Source organism: Chiloscyllium punctatum, chromosome 39 (assembly GCF_047496795.1).
Source record: "Chiloscyllium punctatum isolate Juve2018m chromosome 39, sChiPun1.3, whole genome shotgun sequence".
Classification (NCBI taxonomy): domain Eukaryota; kingdom Metazoa; phylum Chordata; class Chondrichthyes; order Orectolobiformes; family Hemiscylliidae; genus Chiloscyllium; species Chiloscyllium punctatum.
The window spans coordinates 18,772,624-18,793,410 of NC_092777.1; the positions used below are offsets into that span (position 1 = coordinate 18,772,624).

The window sequence follows — 20,787 nt, forward strand, 5'->3', positions numbered from 1 at the left end:
TGACAGCATAAAACTAAAAGAAAGGGCTTACAAAAATGAAAAAAAAATCAGCAGCACAGATCCCGCTGAGTGGGAAAGACACAAATACCAGCAAAGGGCCACAAAGCAACTTTAAGAGTTATGAAAAGGAATTATGAAAGGAATTATCAGTAAAGTGATGGAGGGTGTCATCAACAGTGCTATCAAACAGCGATTGCTCAGCAATAACCTACTCAGTAACGCCCAGTTTGGATTCTGCTCCTGACCTCATTACAGCCTTGGTTCAAACATGGACAAAAGAGCTGAATTCCCAAGGTGAGGTGAGAGGGGCAGTCCTTGACATCAAGGCTGTATTTGACCAAGTATAGCATCAAGGAGCCTGAGCAAAACTGGAATCAATAGGTATCAGGGGACAAATTCTTGTTGAAATCATACCTGGAATGTAGAAAGCTGGTTGTGGTGGTCAGATGTCAGCCATCTCAGCTCCAGGGTAAGCCTGTAAGAGATCCTCAGGATAGTATCCTAGGCCCAACTATCTTCAGCTGCTCCATCAATGACCTTCCCTCCATCATAAGGTCAGAAATGGGATGTTTGCTGATAACTGCACAATGTTCAGCACCATTTGTGACTCCTCAGATTCTGAAAAACCCCATGTTCAAATGCAAAAACATATGGATAATATCCAGGCTTTGGCTGATAAGTGGTAAGTAATATTCACAGCACACAAATTGCAGACACTGACCATCACCAATAAGAGAATCTAACCACTGCCCTTGACATTCAATGGTATTACCATCATTGAATCTCCTACTGTCAACATCCTGGGACTTTCCATTGGCCACAAACTGAAATGGATTTGTTGCATAATCACAGTGGCTACCAGAACAGGTCAGAGGCTAGGAATAATGTAAGGAGCAACTCACCAACTGACTCCCCAAGTCTTTCCATCATTTACAAGATGCAAGTCAGGAGTGTGATGGAATTTTCCCTACACCAACAACACTCAAGAAGCTTGACTCCATCTCGGACAAAACAGCATGCTTGATTGGTACCACTTTAACAGCATCCACTTCTTCCACCGCTGATGCTCAGTAGCAGCAGTATTTACTATGTAGAGGATACACTGTAGAATTTCACCAAAGATCCTTAGACATCACTTTTCAAACTCATGGCCACTCCCACCTAGAAGGACAAGGGCAGCAGATACATGGAACACCACCACCTTCAAGTTCCCCTCTAAGCCACTCACCATCCTAACTAGGAAATATATTGCCATTCCTTCAGAGTCGTTGGGTCAAAATCCTGAAATCACATCCTAACAGCATTATGGGTCAACTCACAGGAGGTGGACTGCAGCAGTTCAAGAAGGCAGCTCACCACCACCCCCTCAAGGGCAAATAGAGATGGGTAATATATGTTGGCCCAGCCAGCGATGCCCACGTCCCACGAGTGAATTGCCAGACTCCATCAAATCATTTTCAGAAGGTAGCTGTTATGAGGGCGTGGGTGTGTACTGTACCTTTACGAGAGAGAGGAATCTGGCAAGGACTGACCGAAAGCACAGAGTGTGCTGACCAATTTAAAAATGTAACACTTGGTTGAAAAAAAATAGCTGGGGTTGCATTGCCATGGAATAAAAAAAATCAAATCGGGCTACTCAGTTTAAATCATGCCCCAGATACCAAAAACCAATCAAATTTGAATTTTGGAATGACATCAAACCAATGAACCGATGTTTTGGGATATAAAACTGCACATTTTGAACAGTTAGCAGGAGAACAGCAAAAGGCACCAACAAGCATAGACTTCTAGCTGAATGGCTCTCTGGAAGGTACCTGTGTATGAGAAAGCTGTGCAGCAGAAGGCGGCCCAGGGAAATACAGACGAAAATCTACAAAGGAGAATCGACAAAGCTGACTGGTTTCGAAACATGAATTTATTTTGTAAATCTTAATCAGGGTTTTTATTTTTATCGGATTGGGAGGTAAAGGGCAGGTTTAAGAGAAACGAATTGTAAATAGCCCATGTTGTAACAGCAGCCCAGACCCTAACTTGTTATTGTTTTTAGGCAGATGCATTGTGGATATTCCAGGAGTGATGCAGCCAGTCAATGCACTCACCTTTGAAGAGCAATCCCCATTCCCTATATTTATCCCTGACTAATGCACCTAACACTTCGGGCAAGTTAGCATGGCCAAGTCACCTAACCTTTGGACTGTGGGAGGAAACCGGAGCAACCCATGCAGACACGGGGAGAATGTGCAAACTCCACACAGACAGTTGCCCAAGGCAGGAATTGAACCCAGGTACCTGATGCTGTGAGGCAGCAGTGCTAACCACTGAGTGCCGCCACACTTGGAATATTGTGTACAGTTCTGGTGACCACAGTACCAGAAGGGTGTGGAGGTTTTGGAGAGGTTACACAAACAATTTACCTGGATGTTGCCTGGTTCGGAGGTTATTACTAATGAAGAGAAATTGGAAGAACTTGGTTTGTTTTCACTTGTAAGTCAGAGGCTGAGGGCTGACCTGATAAAAGTTTACACATTTATAAGAGGCATGGATAGAATGGGAGTTGGAGTTTTTATTCCCAGGGTAAAAGTATCACTCACTAGTGGGCATAGGTTTAAGGTAGAAGGGGACAAATTTAAATGAGATGTGAGAGACAAGCTTTTTATGAAGAGGGTATTAAGTGCCTGGAATGTTCTGCCAGTGGAAGTGATGGAGGGAACTATGAAGGCACCATTTCAGAGGCACCTTGACAGATGTATGAATACATCTGGGGCGGCACGGTGGCTCAGTGGTTAGCACTGCTGCCTCACAGTACCAGGGACCCGGATTCAATTCCCACCTTGGGCGACTGTCCGTGTGGATATTGCACGTTCTCTCCATGTCTGTGTGGGTTTCCTCTGGGTGCTCCGGTTTCCTCCCACAATCCAAAGCTGTGCGGGTCAGGTGAACTGGCCATGCTAAATTGCCCATATTGTTAGGTACATTAGTCAGAGGTGAATATAGGGGAATAGGTCTAGGTGGGATACTCTTCGGAGGGTCGGTGTGGACTTGTTGGGCCAAAGGGCCTGTTTGCATACTGTAGGCGAAGTAATCTTATAAGCAGTGAATAGAGGGGCACGGACTGTATAGAGGCAAAAGGTATTTAGTTTAGAAAGATCTCAAGTGTTAGTGCAGTTTTGGTGGACCAAAGAGCTTTGTTCTTTGAACTGTTACCCATTGTTGGATTGACAAAGGAACAATCAGGGTGTTTTCTCGATCATATGAAGTTAAATACAATGGATGTCCAAAGAGACTTGGGGTTCAGGTGCATAGATCTATAAAATGCCATGTAAAGTTGCAGAAAATAATCAAGAAAGCTAATAAAGTTACTTATTGGACTGGAGATGAGACAACAATGATGCAGAAGTCATGCTGCAGTTATATAAAACCCTGGTTAGACATGTAGTACTGTGAGGAAGGATATATAGGACTTGGTGGGACTGTAAGCTAGGTTTACAAGAATAATACCTGGAGTTCAAGAGTTATGAGGAGAGATTATACAAATTAGGTTTGATTCCTCTAGCATTTGGAAGGTTGCGGTGTAGTCTGAATGAAGCCTTCAAGATATTAACAGGAAACGACAATGGAGATAAACTATTTCCACTAGGCTGGTAGAGGTTTGGAACTTTGTTACACAAATACCAGTAAATGCTGGCTCAGTATGGGTGTCATGGTGGCTCAGTGGTTAGCACTGCTGCCTCACAGTATCAGGGACCTGGGTTCAATTCCAGCCTCAGATGACTGTTTATTTAGAGTTGGTACATTCTCCCCATGTCTGCGTGGGTTTCCTCCAGTTGCTCCGGTCTCCTCCCACAGTCCAAAGATATACAGGTCAAGTGAATTGGCCATGCTAAATTGCCCATAGTGTCCAGGAATGTGTTAGTTAGTGATAAATGTAGGGGAATGGGTCTGGGTGGGATACTCTTTGGAGGGTCGGTGTGGACTTGTTGAGCCGAAGGGCCTGTTTTCACACTGTAGGGATTCTATTCTATGATCACTGCTGCCTCATATGCCAGAGACCCAAGTTTAATTCCACCCTCGGGTAACTGTCTGTGTGGAGTTTGCACATTCTCCCAGTGTCTGTGACAGTTTCCTCCCACAGTCCCAAGATGTGCAGGTTTGGTGGATTAGCCATGGGAAATGCAGGGTTACAGGGATAGGAAAGAGGGTGTGAGTCTGTGTGGGATGGTGTTTGAAGAGTTGATGTGAACGTGTTGGGCCAAATGACCTGTTTCCACACTGTAGGAATTCTAAGTCTGAGATGAATTTTTAGGAGAAGATATTAAGGAACGTGGGCCAAAAGCAGGTACTTGAAGCTCGGCTAGAGGACAGCCACGATCTCATTGAAGGGTTGAACAGACTCAAGGGGCTGAATGGTCTCCTCCTGTTGCTATATTCCTATGTTGTAATGTAGGCTCAGTATGCCACCTGGACATGAAGGGATGTATCCTAGGATGTTCAAAGGAACTCCAGAGGAATGTGTGTGCGTGTAGCATTCTTCCAAGAATTCCTAGATTCTGGAAGAGTCCCAGAGATTTGTAAAACTGCCAATGTAACAATTTTAATTCAATAAGGAAGGAGACAATAAACAGGTAGCTATAGACCATTTAGCTTCACAGCTGTTATTTGGGAAATGTTCAAGCCCATTCTAATGTATGTAATAACAAGGCATAGCGAAGTACACAATATGATCAAGCAGAGTCAACATGGCTTCATGAAAGGGAAACCATGCCTGAAAAAAATGTTTGAATTCTTCGAAAATGCAACAAGGGGAAGCATTGCAAGTAAAGCATTTGGATTTCCAAAAGGTGCCCGATATGGTACCACACATTAGACAAGTTAATGAAAGCCCATGATATTGAGGGTGGTATGGACTGAAGATTGATTAATTAATAGAAATCAGAATTTGGATAAAAGCAGCAGTTTCAGGATTGCAATCAGTGAATAGAAGACTGTCACAAGGATCAGTGGTGGGGCCACAATTAGAGTTAGTGAGTCATAGAGATGTACAGTATGGAAACAGACCCTTTGATTCAACTCATCCATGCTGACCAGATATCCCAACCCAATCTAATCCCACCTGCCAGCACCCGGCCCATATCCCTCCAAACCCTTCCTATGCATATACCCATCCAAATGCCTTTTAAATGTTGAAATTGTACCAGCCTTCACTACTTCCTCTGGCAGCTCATTCCATACATGTACCATCCTCTGCATGAAAACGTTGCCCCTTAGGTCTCTTTTATATCTTTCCCCTCTCACCCTAAACCTATACCCTCTAGTTCTGGACTCCCCCACCCCAGAGAAAATACTTTGTCTATTTATCCTATCCATGTTCCTCATAATTTTATAAACCACTATGAGGTCACCCCTCAGCCTCCGATGCTCCAGGGAAAACAGCCCCAGCCAATTCAGCCCTCTCTATAGATCAAATCCTCCAATCCTGGTACAATCTTCTAAATCTTTTCTGAACTCTTTCAAGTTATTATGTACAATATAACTAATAACTTGGATAAGGAAAGTGAATGTACTGTAGCCAAGTTTACAAACATAGGCAGGAAGGCATGTGGTGAGTTTAACATTGAGAGTCTTAGTGCAGAAGGACATAGACAGGTTAAATGTGTACGTAAAAACCTGGCAGTTTGAATATAATGTGGGAAACATGACGTTATGCAGTTTGGCGGGGAGAATAAAGGTGTTTTGCATCATTTTCATGGAGAAAGACTTCAGAAAGCTGCAGCACAGAGTGATTTGGAAATCCTCATGCATAAATCACAAAGAGCTGACAGATCAGTTCAGCAGGTAATCAGGAATATAATTGGAATATTGACCTTTGTACCAGAGGGAATGAAGAATGAAAAGAGGGCAGTCTTGCTAAAACTGTATAAGGCACTAGTTAGACCTCATCTGGAAAAGTGTGAACATTTTTGGCCCCCTTATAGAAAAAAATACTGACATTGGAGGCAGTCCAGAGAAGGTTCACCAGGCTGATACCAGGTATCAGAGGGATTTTTTACTGAAGAGAGATGGAGTCGATTGGGCCTGTACGTATTGGAATATAAAAGAATGCAAAGAGACCTTACTGAAACATTAAGATTCCTACTGAGGTTGAGAGGATAGATGTGGAGAGGTTGCTTTGCCTTGTGGGAGAGTCTAGGAGCAGAGGTCATAATCTCAGAATAAAGGATCACCTATTTAAAACAGAGATGAGGACTTTCTTATCTTGGAAAGTAGAAGCACATCAAAACGCCAGGGCATGCAGAAGACATGTACTAGAGGAATATCCAAGTAAAATTAGCGTGCAGTTTGGTGTTATTTAATTTCAGAAATTTGGCTTGGAATCCTTGGTTACTGGGAGATTTTATTTTTGTATTGTAGTCAAGCAGTTCATATAACGGTCAGCCAGAGATGGATGGTCAGGTGTTGGACGAATGGGAAATTGGGATAGTGGTTATAAGTACCGTAGGTTTGCCTCCCCTGGGATGAGAAATCAGAGTTAACATTTTGGGTCCAGTGACTCTTCCTCAGAACGTCTCCAGTTCCCGGATTCGAAACGTTAACTCTGATTTCTCATCACAGATGCTGCCAGACCTGCTGAGCTTTTCCAGCAATTTCTGCTTTCTTTCTGATTTACAGCATCTGAGGTTCTTTCAGTTATAAGGATTGCTCTGGGCTGAGCTCCTCACACACAGCTTTGGGATAAAATCCTTGTTCAGATTGCCCATCCTCATTTTCCTGCTCTGCTTGCTGTAAAGCCAATCTCACTCGATGATCTCCTTATGATGGTGAGATGGTACAGCATGCAGTAGACACACTATGTAACTTGACAATTGGTCCACCAATGCGAATGAAGCAGTAGTCGGAGAGTTTCAGCACACTGGTGAGTTGTTCTAGCACATTTTGTGGGCTAGCTTGGTTTCTTTGTAAGCACGGCACTCTTGTATGCCTGGGCTTCATATTACAGACATTGCCACAGGTAATCTTGTCCCCAGATAGCCACTCCTTGACTTATTATGGTGGCATAAATACAGCAGACATTGTGGACCACCACAGAACAAAGGTAATATGGCTGCTGTCAGGATATTGGCATTGATCTGCATGGTGTGCTGTGAGTGATCATACAAAGGTGAAGGCTAAGGGACTGGGATCCCTCTTAATTCAGGTATATGACAGGATGGATATAATGTATCTGTACAACATTGCATTTGCAGTCAAAGGTACTATGGGGAAGACTGTAATCCAAGTAAAGTCAATTGGTTACTCTGTCCATGGCCTCCATTAGTCCGCAATGAAATGGAGCATGAATGGCGAATTCAAGGATTTTCCAAACATCTCCAACATGGTCCTAGAAGGAATCTAAAGGGATACTGTAGGAAATGTAGTTAGGGTACGACAAACTACTTTAGAAAAAACGCTTTATTAACCTTATGGATCATTGCTTAAAAATATACAGTTGTACATAAAAACATTGAAACTGTTCCACATGGACGTTTGATCAATATGCAGTACAGTGACCTGTCTCACTGAAAATTAATCATTTACAATATTATAAACCATAATTAATATTTAGAAAGTACATATAATTATTTATGCCCATAAATATCTACGATGCTGTTCAAATTCCCAAAACAATGTGGTGGTGCAGTTTTTGTATCGATTCAAATAATCATTGTGTTTCAAAATGGAGGGTGGAAAATAATCACAAGACCATGGCTCATAACATTGATATGATGCACTTGTCTGGGCCACTAGCTCCTGCCAGGGAAGAGGGAAAGGGCAAAAATAACCAATTCTAGAAAACAAGGGAGAGATTTATTCAACCTGATCTGAGCAAGGAGTCATTGATCTGTTCTGTCCGAGGGGGACACTTTATCTGTTCACTGTGTGTTAGCAACATTGTAAAGTGACATTGTACACTGAGCCATAACTTCCTGCTAATGCCTAAGCTGGTTCAACAGATTGACAATTCCTCTGAAAGAATGTCACACCTTTCATGGATATGATATTTTTTTAAAAATGCCATGCAGCTGAAATGCTTTCTGAAATGCAGTCATCCTAACATAGGAAACAGGGCAACCAATTTCAGCACTGAATGCTCCCACAAACAGCTCGGTAGGGTCTCAGTTGTAAGCTCCCCTGGTTGCTGGGCTTGAAAACATGAGGAAGGTGGCTTAATATCTGGCCCCTTACTCCCTCACTCTTGCCCCACTACCATTAAAGGGGGAATGAGCAAGCCCCTAGGGCGGTTCTTTTGAGGCCCTATAAATGGGCCATTACCCATCCAGAGCCTCAATCCACTTCTGCAGGGATAAGGAGGGAAGGCCTCTTCCTGTTGGCAGCCTCTGTTATGTAGCGAGAATTGGCTGAGGTGAAGGGAAGGAAGAGGTCTTTGTGAAGCCATTGGGCCATTGGTGGTCTTTCCCCACTCCCAAAACAACATCCTTGCATTAATCCTTCTCTTCTATCCTCGAGGAGTTCTCTCGACTCCTCTTCCCTGGCCTTGTTGAACATGTAGCCCAGAATTACTTGAACTCCCCAATATGGTGGAAATGCCTGCTGTTATTATTTCTTCTAGTGGTACTGCTGGGGCTACAGCACTGACAGGACTCTGACAGAGCACGTCCACCTCTAACAACAGAATGCTGTTCTCATTGGGATTATGGATGGATTCCCCTGAACTTTATAGCCACTGGGGGTGGGCACCTGTTTAAGTCCTGGTTTGAGAAGGACCACAATCAGTTTTAGTGACTTAAAGTGGAGGGATAATTATTGATCAGGACATCATGATCAGATAGTGCCCTTTGACACTTTCTGTTCACTTAGGATCCCTGTAGTGTGGAAGCAGGCCATTCAGCCCAACAAATCCAGACTGACCCTCCAAAGAGCATCCCAACCAGACCCAGCCCCCTATCCTATCCCTGCATTTCCCATGGCAAATCCATTTAGCCTGCACATCCCTAGACACTATGGGCAACTTAGCGTGGCCAATCTGCACATCTTTGAACTGTGGGAGGAAACCCACGCAAACACGGGGAGAATATGCAAACTGCACACGGACAGTCACCCAGGTCTAGGATTGAACCACTGAGCCACTGTGCTGCACTTGAGAACACCTCGATTTAATATCTCTCTCAAAGGTTGCTCCTCACCCAGTGCTACAATCTCTCACAATGGCACAGAGTCGTCCAATCTACCTGATGGCTCAAGCTTAAGGACTGGAGTTTGAACCTGCAATCTCTGGACACATGGGTGAGCCCTGCTTAATACTCTGCTCATTGAATGTCACTCACACACAGTGATGAGAGGAAATCTGCCCTCCACTACCATTGTGAAATTATCTCAGTTCAATAGTCAGTAAGCACACGTTAGTAGATATGTGCACACCTCATACACTGTGTGCTCAGGAGTTCAAGCATTGACAAAAATATCTTCCCGGTTTCTGCTCATGATGAACTCCTGCAACTTTAAAACTATGCTCAAGATGGAGCAATGCAAGTTGAAAAAGGATTGAACAATCACATTCCAGTACAGTGGGAACGGTCTAACATATGAGAAACCACAAAGCTATTACATCTTAAGCCCTGTTATGCATTAAAGCATAAAAGCCATTACTATGACTGAGATTATTTTGGATCATTGATTTATACCTTGGGTATATAACTATAGAGAATTGTAACTGAATGGGAGTATGTTTGAAGGCTGTAACATAGATGAGGGTTCCTAGGATTATTAAATAAAGAGGGAGGTTTTCATAATCTCTTAGTGGTCTTGTGTCAACCTCCTGTTATAAACTGACAGGATACAAGTAAGATCTAGTAGGAAAACTTAGATTGGGTAGCAGCATTTTTCACTGGGTGCACATCTCCTTCTTAATGAAAACCTGTCAGTTCAGATGCAAAGTATTCAGCCTCAGATAGCAAGATTCCAGTCTTATCTAGTCAACTGCAAAATCTCATGACACACTGTCAGATAGCCCTTCAGTTATAATTAAGTGATACCCTGAACTTTGGCAACAGGTCTGATCTAAATTCAGAAGTAAAAGCTGCGTAAGGACTAGAAAATAAGCCAACAATACATTGTTGGACTAAAACATTTTTTAAAAATCCCAGGTAAGGCTCAAGTATTCCATTGTAAATGGAAGTGTAGTATCTGAAGCAGGACTTCCTTTTCAGTGATGTTCCACACCCAAGTGGATCATGAAGGGCCAGCTTTTGCACGGATTTGTGGCTGGTTCCAACAGAGAGCTGTTTCATTCAAATCCCAATTAATAGAACAGCTCAAATGTTTCAATGATTTCGCACTAAATTGGGACTTACATATTTTGGAACACACAGGAAAATTAGCTTTTGGTCAGGATTGGAACTGTCTTAACAAAGGCTAACACAGACTTAACTGTTTGGCTTCATTCGAAACAAACAGTTGAGAAACACTACAATTAGCAGCAGAGGGGAGAATTACACCGTTCAGTACTTAATACTGATCATACATAATTCTTTACTATTCTAACAAGTTATCACAAAAAATATCATTTGCTCTATTCTTCCTTGGAAATGTTCAAGCTGTTAAAGGTACAAAACTATCTAGAGTAGCACAAAACAACGCATTTTAACAAGTATTCTGATGGAGCTAAAGTTTTGCATATGTACAGTATGTCACACCGCCTCATAGTTTTGAGATCCAAGAGTGAATGTCCATTTGTCCAAGGTGTTTCCGATTTCCATTGAGCTCTTTTCAGGAGACATCACCCCCAATGGGCAAATGGAAAATGGTCAGGTTGCATGGTGGACATGCCCACCCTTGGCACATTGGCTATCCAGCACCATTGAGCAGACATTGGGACTCAATTCCATGATTCAAAACAAAGGGAAGAGCATACAAAGTCCTGTCAGTTATCCAAACAGGTCACGTTCTGATAGCCAGGCCCATGAGGATTGAGCTGTAAACAGACTTTGTATGCACAGCCATTTTCCAGTCATCCTGTTCAATTTACTGTCTGTGTGAGCAAAATGACCAGTGTGCCTCAAGCTGTGTGAGGTGCCCTGCGCTATGTAACAGTACAGTCGAGAGGTTAGAATTATTCCCTCTCAACCAGATTTTCATCACACCTCCAAAATGTGGTTTGCAAATGTAGAACAGGCACTAGGGCAAAAGTTTCCTTTCTTTGCAACTAAGGTTTGTTGACAATGTCAAGTGAAATTAGACTAGACTATCCAATTGAAATTGCTGCAATTCCACAATATTTGGCACAATTTGTACAAACTTGGTCTCACTCAGAAAGGCCACAAATATAGGCAGCATGACAAATGGAAAAGTCACGCTGGTGCAGTAAACTCCTGTTCTGTGGAGGTTAAGCTTTAGACACTGGCCAGGCATTCTATACTGCATCTAACTCATGGTATAAGTCATGCTTCTGGGTGAAAAATATCATGACTCCCAAACTCTAATGTTGCATTGTATTCTTTGGTGATATACATAATAAACAAATTAACACAACAAATATCTTGACAAGTAATTGCATTATCAGGAAAGTGAAGTGTTATGAAATGTTTGCATCATTGTTGGACTACTCTCTATTAAACATTTCTCGATGGGTTTGGCATTAGAAACCTAACAAACACCACTAAGGCATGCAGCTTCCCCTCTAACCAGTATTTTGGCAGCTGGAGAGAGAGAAGCAGCTATAACAGGCTAGATGGCATGAACAGGAAAGCAAAGCTGACTTCAAAGTAAGCTGCCTACAATATTCCACAATGATGTGGATTTCTCTTTTCCTGACATGGATTTGAATCTGATACCCAAGTCAAGAGGAATCTCTAGGCATCGAAGTGGAGTAATCAGCAAATCACATTGAAGCATTCTCATAGACAGCAAACCAGCAAGTAAAATTGACTGAAACAAAGTCAGAAATTACTGGAAAAGGTCAGCAGGTCTGGTGGCAACTGTGGAGAGAAATCAGAGTCAACGTTTTGGGTTCAGGGACCCTTCCTCAGAGCACTGAGGAAGATGCTGCCATTCCTATTGAGTTTTTCCAGCAATTTTTATCTTTCTTTTTGATTTACAGCATCCACAGTTCTTTCAGTTGTTGTTTTTTATCCTTTTCTTTTTTTCCCATGTTGTGTGTGTGTGCAGGTGTGAGATACAGGGAAAAACAACAGGTGTATAAAGCTTTATTCAGTTTCCACCACCAGGAAGAAAGGAAACACCCGAGTGGCCAGTGACAAGCAGGGCCCTTCACATCAAAGGGCAATGCTGCGTGATCAAAAAAAGTGAAGGGGAGGGCAGGGATGAAATCAAAATAGAGTTGGAGGGGGAAATAATACTCTCCACTCCTTGCGGCGCCCACCTCTCCCTGAACAGCTCGAGGGGGTTGGTAGACAGTGTGTGCTCCTTCTCCAGGGTCGCCCGGGCTCGAATGTAACCACGAAAGGGGGTAGGCAATCGGCCATTACGACCCCCTCCATGGCCCACTGCCTGGACCTGTTTATGACCAGTTTATTCTTTTGGTTTTTTAATAATTAAAATGGACTGACCATCTCCTAATTTGAATCTAAATTCACAGAGTGTGAAATCAATAATTGTGACGTAGATATGGGGTAGAAGCCAATGTTTAATCAACAAATTAAAGACCTTTTTAAAAATATGTATACATTTTTTTGTAATGGAGAAAATTAACATTCCACAAATATCAAACTTATTTCTCAAGGTGGGAGGATATTTCGCCATCAATTATTAAGTTAACGTACTGTAGAAAAAAAAACAGTTAGGAAGATAGAATTGAGAATTACAGAAATTCAGCTGAAGTTGGACTGAAACTTGGTGAGGCAATACTTGAAGTACTGCGTACAGAGTTGGTTTGCCTGTTACAAAAAAGTGGTGCTGAAAAGATGTTTGAAAAGATGCAAACAGAAATGGGATATGGGCCAAATGCTGGCAAATGGGCCCAGATTAATTTTGGATATCTGGTCAGCATGGACGGGTTGGACTGAAGGGTCTGTTTCTGTGCTGTACAACTTTATGATTTTAACCCATGACAGATCTTATTTATTTTTAAGCTTGTAGGTTGAGGAGAGACCGCGTAGAAACAAACACAGAGAATGTTGGAGAAATGCGGCAGGTCTGGCAGCATCTGTGGAGAGAGATGTTGGTGTTTTGAGTCTGGTCTGACTCTGCTTCAGAAACAAGTGGCGGTCTTTAAAACGATAAAAGGTTTTGGTCAAGCGGCTAGAGGGAGATTGTTTCCACTTGTGAACAAAGGCTAAAATAAAAGGCCATCAATTAACGATTGTCAGAGAAAAAAAGTCAAATGGAGACTTCTTTATGAAGTTCTTTACTCACAAAATGATGAGAATGTGGAACTCGCTACCACAGGGAGTGATTGAAGTGGATCGCTTTAATGTATTTAAAGGGTGACTTCACAATCGTAAAGTCAGAAGGGAATAGAGAATTATGCTGGTAGGATTAGTTGTGTGAAGACTTGCGGAGGGCGACATGGAGAATAAATACAATTTTGTTCCAGCTGGACCAGCTAGCTTGGTTCACTGGCACAATCAACTTCCTTTCTCACTCCAGAGACAGGATTCAGTGCCAGTGGCATGGATCCCCCAGCAGTTTTGGGAATGAGCGGGATTTCCATTCCCAGCGGGAAAGGCTAGCCACAATCACATGATGGTCAGCGAGTTAGTTATAAAGAAGCCTGGGTCACAATAGTGTGGGTCACAAGTTCTGGCATCATTTTAAATGGCACCTGAACAAACTTGCATTCTCACAGTATAATCAGTCAGGCCATCTGACAGGAACCTGCTGCCGCCTTCTGTGCACACCTGGTTCGCAATTGCCTGTTATCACCACAAAACGGGTCAGAGAGATGTCACAGACTAGGCAACATTTGGTGTCACAGTGTAGTGAGGCCTTCCTGCATGATATTCTCCAGGTTGTCTCGGATTGACGCTCTGCTGCTCTCCTGCGGGCACATCGCAAAATATACCATCTCACCTCATGACCTGACAAAAGTGGCAGCGGAAGTTAGAAGTTATGGGGTCAACAATAATGTGAACATATGAATCAGGAGCTTATGTAGGCCATTTGGCTCCTCAGGACTGCTGCACCTTTCAATGATGTAATGACTGATCACTTTGTGCCCTAAATTCCACTCAATGGCCTAGTTCTGATCCTACATCTTATGGTCTTACATTTTGCCCAATGTTGTGACCTTCCAATAACATTTGCCGAATTGTACATTTTATCAAGTTAATGCTAACTTTAACTTCCTCAGGGGTATGTCATAGAGTCATAGACATGTACAGCACGGAAATAGACGCTTCAGTCCAACTCCTCCATGCCGACCAGACGCCCTAAATAAATCTAGTCCCATTTGCCAGCACTTGGCCCATATCCCTCTAAACGCTTCCTATTTGTATACCCATCCAGATGCCTTTTAAATGTTGTAATTGTACCAGCCTCCACCACTTACTCTGGTAGCTCATTCCACACACACACACACAACCCTCTGTGTGATTAAGTTCCCCATTAGGTCCCTGTTAAATCCTTCCCCTCTCATCTTAAACCCGTGCCCTCTAGTTCTGGACTCCCCCATCCCAGAGGAAATACTTTGTCTATTTATCCTATCCATGCCCCTCATGATTTTATAAACCTCTATAACGTCACCCCTCAGCCTCCGATGCTCCAGGGAAAATAGCCCCAGCTTATTCAGCCTCACTTTGTAGCTCAAATCCTCCTACCCTGGCTACATCCTTGTAATTCTTTTCTGAACCTGTTCAAGTTTCACAACATCCGGTAGGAAGGAAACCAGAATTACACACAATATTCCAGAAGTGGCCTAACCAATGTCCTGTACAGCCGCAACATGACCTCCCAACTCCTGTACTCAATACCCTGACCAATAAAGGAAAGCATACCAAATGCCTTCTTCACTATCCTATCTACCTATGACTCCACTTTCAAGGAACTATGAACCTGCACCCCAAGGTCTCTTTGATACGCAACATAAGCAGGACCTTACCATTAAGTGTATAAGTCCTGCTCTGATTTGTCGTTCCAAAATGTAGCACCTCTCATTTATCTAACTTAAACTCCAACTGCTACTTTCTCAGCCCATTGGGCCACCTGATCAAAATCCCATTGTAATGTGATGTAATCTTCTTTGCTGCCCATTCCACCTCCAATTTTGGTGCCACCTGCAAACGTACTAACTATACCTCCTATGTATGTGTGCCCCTCTGCTAGAATCTTTCTCACTTGAATGTGTCTTTAGGGAGTACTCTGAAATATCCTCTTTAATATTTGCCACTGTATCTTTACTCAGCTGTCCCTGAACGTATCTTCCCAGTTCACGTTTGATAGGTCTGTCTTCATTTCCTCATAACTGTCCTTATCTGAGTTGAATACATAGGTTTAGACTCATTCTTATCTCACTCAAGCTGAAAATGAAATTCAATCATTTTATGATCACTGTTACCTACTGCCACTTTTATTATTAATTAGTCCCAACTAATTACACATTACCAGGTTAAAAATGGCCTGATCTCTAGTTGGCTCTGGAATGTTGATGTAAGAAAGGTCTCCTGGCAGACACAACGTACAGAGGGAAGGTAAGAGAGATATACTATCCCATAGTGGGAGCTCCTGCCTTCAGTGCAAGGACCAAGCAGTTCCTGCCAGCCAAAGTCCTGGTAAAGACAGAGTCCAGCAGGAAGTGGTGTGGCTCTGTAAGATGGTGAGAAGGTTCTGTTCTGGCTGTAGGCACTAGCAGGAGCCAGAGTAAGAGGTGGGGAATGGAGGGTGGGCACTGAAGTTTGGAGGCTGGCAGCTAAGAACAAAGTGAGGGTGGTTTCAGAGGACACTGCTGAAACAAATTGCCTCCCTTCTTTTCTGCCTTTTAAGCAGACTACTCAGCAAAAGTCCCACACACTCTGCCCACATTAATTTTATTATGGTGTGGGCAGAGTGTTATCCGGGTTGAACCTTTTAGTATTATTTGCCCGTGGATTGTGGATGTCACGGGTTGGGCTGGCATTTGATGCCCTTTCCTCGCTGCCAACGGGGCAGTTGAGTATGAACCTAGATTTGCTGTGGGTCTGGAGTTAGGTGCAGACCAGGCCAGGTAAAGATGGCAGATTCCCTTCCCTAAAGGACATTAATGAAGCAGCTGGGCTCAGATCAGAAAAAAGTACAAAATTGCAACACGGAAGCAAGGGAAGATACTCAAGCGGAATGTTTGGCAGAAAGAAGGAAGCAAAATCCTATCACAAATGTGCAACATTTGAAAGCTTTGATCACAAACTGGAATTCTGAATGAATTGGTAATGAATGGTCTGCCCCTTCATGATTTCAGAAATAGCCTCTGGTGTAATCCTCAGGCAATATTGGCCTATTTGCTCTTTCTAGCAGACACACCACACAAATAACTGATTATAGTTTTCATTGATCTTCGGCTTTGTAACTGACTAATATTGTTGCTGGGGAACACACTTCAAATGCCAATGTTAACTTTAATACGTTAAAAGTGGTTTCATTTACAGTAAATCTTCAACTTGTTGAAAAATTATTTCCTGTCCTTTTCCCATCCATATAACACTGATGGGGCTCTTGTTGCTGTCCACTTACTGTGATCAGTTCATACATAACCTTTGCTTCAGAGCAGGAACTTCCCTTCCAGTGCATGTAACCAATGGGGTGATGATCGTAACAGTAGGGAGTTTGAGTCAGTCAGTGAGTCACTCTCCTGTCTTCCTCCTGGGTTCAAGCCCTAGCCCAGGTCTGAATGGGTTGCCATTGAAGAATCCAAGTCATTGTATATTGGTGCTGGTCTGCAGCCTGGATACGTGTAGGGAATTCCTGATGAAGGGCTTTTGCCCGAAATGTTGATTTTCCTCCTCCTAGGATGCTGCCTGACCGGTTATGCTTTTCCAGCACCATTCTAATCATGAACCCGTGACGTCCATTTGTGAGTGGACTGCAGCAAGGGCACTATTAGCATTCCATGGATGTGGGTAGGAAAGGACAGGAAATAATTTTTCAGCAAGTTGAAGATTTTCTGTAAATTAATATTTTTTTAATGCACTAAAGTTAACATTGACATTTGAAGTGAGTTTCCCAGCAACAATGTTAGTTCCAAAGTGAAGAGTGATTGCCCAGCATTATGGAAACCTTATACAAGATGGGGTAAGTTAAAAGTGGAAGGAAGATGATGGCATTGATGTAGCTGATCCTGTTCATTTTCACACCATATCAACCTGTTTGATGTCCAATTAAAAAAAAGCAGAAAACCACAGCCTGAAGGAACAAAGGAAAAGGGGAGATTATGAAATGTGGAGGATGGAATATAAAATCTGAACTGGATATGTATAATAGTTTTGAGCTATCAAATAAATTTTGTGATCTGGTCACATTTTTGTCACCATAATTTCACTCAAACAGTTGTACTTAAAACCTTTCACCCTCTGAATTTTGGTTCTCATAAGGGGGGATAATGTTTATAGTGAGGAATGAAACATTATTTTCAACTCAGGTAGCCTATGCTCAGGTTGTTTCTAATGGGGTAAAGTTCTTCACTCTGCTTCAGTACAAAAAACATGCCAATCACAGCCTCAGAAAAGCTGTACCTACAGCAGCAGGTCCCATTCTGTGGCCTCTCTGAGTTCGATTGAAATTGAGGGCTAGATTTTCCAACTGTTGGCTCCGGAGGCTCCGGTCCTCATGCGAGATTAGCCCCGTTTTGTGCTTTAGTTCTGACCAACCCCATCTTACACATGACTCTTATACATAGCAAACAAAGAAGACATTGATTGCACAGCCTGAGATGAATTATAATCCAGTTTGCAGTGATGGAAGACGAGTGACTAACACTCTGTTGTGTGTGTGTGTGTGTGTGTGTATATCTGTGTGTGTGTGTTTGTGAGAGAGGGAGAGAGACAGAGAGAGAGTCATTCACATAATCTATCCACTGTCCCACAGGTAAATGTTAGCACTGCCTGCATGGAGGTGATTGCACACAGCAGTGATCCCCCAAGAACAGTCCAGTGATTAGGACCAATAGGACAACACTGCTTAACATGTGTTGGTGGTTTGTGAAATACATCTTTGAGACAATGGGGATTCTCTCTTACACCATGCAGCAACAATGAACTCAGCAGGATCTGCAATAACCAGCGATTAGATGAGCCCATCTCCTTCCAGTGCCGGAGCTCTTTGCCAACTGCAGTGTAATATAACAGTTGGTTAGAGAAGCAGAGTGTAACAGAAATACTCGCTGCGTTCTGCCATGATAATGCCTGATGTGTGACATCATAAACCTGCGCAGAAAAGGAAAGAGTAAGAGAGAATGGTCTGGAACATACAGGTGATATCTAGAACCGATCTGGCACAATGTCCCAGGAATCTCAGCAGTACTCCTCACCCTGTGCATCCAGGATGTCATTGAGATCTGCGAAGACCGAGCCACTGGACATCTTGCGGCCATTGCTGGAGAGATCGAGGAACTCCTCTGTTGAGCTGGGCACCGAGCTAATGTATCTGTCCCAGACTCGGTCTGCTGGCACTTCATGCTCAATCAATTTGGATTTTGTTTTTAAACTTCTTTCCAAGTTCTTCCTTTTGTGCTTGAACTCTAGGATGGTCTTTGTGTATGTGTTTATTGTTGTCACTGAAGCAGCCATACAGCATGTGAAGGATCCCCAAGCGAGACTGAGGGAAAATATATGTCTTAAAAGTTAATGAATTAAAATAGAGGTTTAACATTTAAGGAAAGTCACAAGGAAAAAAAGAATGGGTTACTTGCAGATGTTTAGAAGGAAGAGAGAACAATTATACTTAACTTTTTCAGTGCCTTCACTTCAGTAGTATGTACTATCTACAAGGTGTGGAGGTGCCGATGTTGGACTGGGATGGATAAGGTCAGAAGTCAGATGACACCAGGTTATCATCCAACAGGTTTGCTTTTTCATTTGTCTGATAGCTTGTGATTTCATATAAACTTGTGGACTATTAGCTGGTGTCGTGTGACTTCTGACCTGATACTGCAGAAAATCACCAAAGATTCTCAGAAGTTACCTTTTAAATCCAAGACCACTTCCATCTAGAAGGACGAAGGCAGCAAATATATGGAAACACCACCACCTACAATATGATTAGATTACCTACAGCATGGAAACAGGCCCTTCGGCCCAACCAACCCTCCCAGTCCCATTTCCTTCTGACTAATGCATCTAACGCTATGGGCAATTTAGCATGGCCAATTCACCTGACCTGCACATCTTTAGACTGTGGGAGGAAACCGGAGCACCCGGAGAAAACCCACCCAGATACAGGGAGAATGTGCAAACTCCACACAGATAGTCACCCAGGGCTGGAATTGAAACTGGGGGACCCAGGGGCTGTGAGGCAGTAGTGCTAACCACTGAGCCACCATGCCACTACTTGAGTTACCTGTCAGCCACTAACAGTGGTTACTTAGTCAATGCATTAGTGTCCCTGGGAAATGGTGTAACAACTCTTGCTCACATTCAAATAGTTTTGGGGTATTAAGCAAAAGTACCTTGCAGTTTATTAGAATTAGACTTGGCCTTTTTTTTATAGAATCCCTAGAATGTGAAAACAGGCTACTTGGCCCAACAAGCCCATACTGACCCTCTGGAGGGTAACCTGCCCAGACCCATTCCCCTACCCTTTTACTCTACATTTACCCCTGACCACTTATCCTACACCTCCCTGAACACCTTGGGCAGTTTAGCATGGCCAATTCACCTGACCTGCACATCCTTGGACTATGGGAGGAAACCCATGTAGACATGAGGAGAATATGCAAACTCCACACAGTCACCTGTGCTAACCACTGAGCTATTGTGTCCCCCAAGCTCCCCTCCAAGCCACTTACCATCTTGATTTGGAAATATGTCACTGTTCTTTCATTGTCACTGGGTCAAAAATCTGGAATTCCCTCCCTAAGGGCATTGTGGGCCAACCCACAGCAGGTGGACAGCAGCAGTTCAAGAAGACAGCTCAACGCCACCTTCTCAAGGGCAACGAGGGACAAGCAAGAAATGCTAGCCAGCTAGCAATGTCCACATCCCACAAGTGAATAAAAACTGACTCTCTAGAAGCACCAGAGAGGTTAATATCCATTAGCAAAAGATCCATTCATATCTTTGTACCACTTGGTCAAAGTAAAATACTACCTGTATTGGTTTGGATCATAAACATTTTGACAGCACGTCTAAATGGGAAACCAAATAAATTAAATGAATGTAGCCTAACTAATTCATTGCCCTTGTTTGAGAATGAGGAGCTACTTCTGTTATTCTCTTGCATTGACCCGTTGCTTACTTTCCTGCATGCATGTTGTCACCTGTACAACAATGATGTATTCTGAGTTTTTGAGATCCCTTCACTTCAATAATTGGCAATTACTCTCTTAGATGGGTAATCCAAGATGGAGGATGGGAAAAATTTCTGACTGTAACAGCTGCTCCTTTTTTGAGGTATTTTAGGTGTTGGAGGTGATTTCCCTGAATTCTAGGAGCAGCAATTATTGTTTTACATACTGTTGCATTGTTTTGGAACTTTGGAGAAAAGAAAAGTCAAAACAACAGCACTTTTAAAAGTCAGTGCAGGAGAGAGAGAGGGAAAGGAACCCACATTGCTAAGTGACACAGCACTGAACCTGCACAGTTACTGCCTTTGCTGTTGAATTCATGTATCATCGGATATTGGAGTGCATCTGGGAAAATTGAAAAACACATC

General features: G+C 42.9%; 1 protein-coding gene across 2 annotated transcripts in view; it reads right to left on the reverse strand.

Annotated features, from left to right (window-relative positions):
• Positions 1-7,448: 7,448 nt before the first annotated feature.
• The window catches only part of gsg1l2b (gsg1-like 2b), a 156,347-nt gene continuing 143,008 nt past the window's right edge, over positions 7,449-20,787 (reverse strand). Inside the window, exons 5-6 of one of the 2 annotated variants that reach the window (XM_072558255.1) lie at positions 18,446-18,732; positions 7,449-18,341 (exon numbers count right to left, since the gene is read on the reverse strand). In XM_072558255.1, the coding sequence (XP_072414356.1) occupies positions 18,334-18,341; positions 18,446-18,732 (295 nt within the window). In that variant the 3' untranslated portion in view covers positions 7,449-18,333. Of the gene's footprint in view, positions 18,733-20,787 lie in introns of both variants that reach the window. The other variant, XM_072558253.1, reaches the window with a different exon arrangement.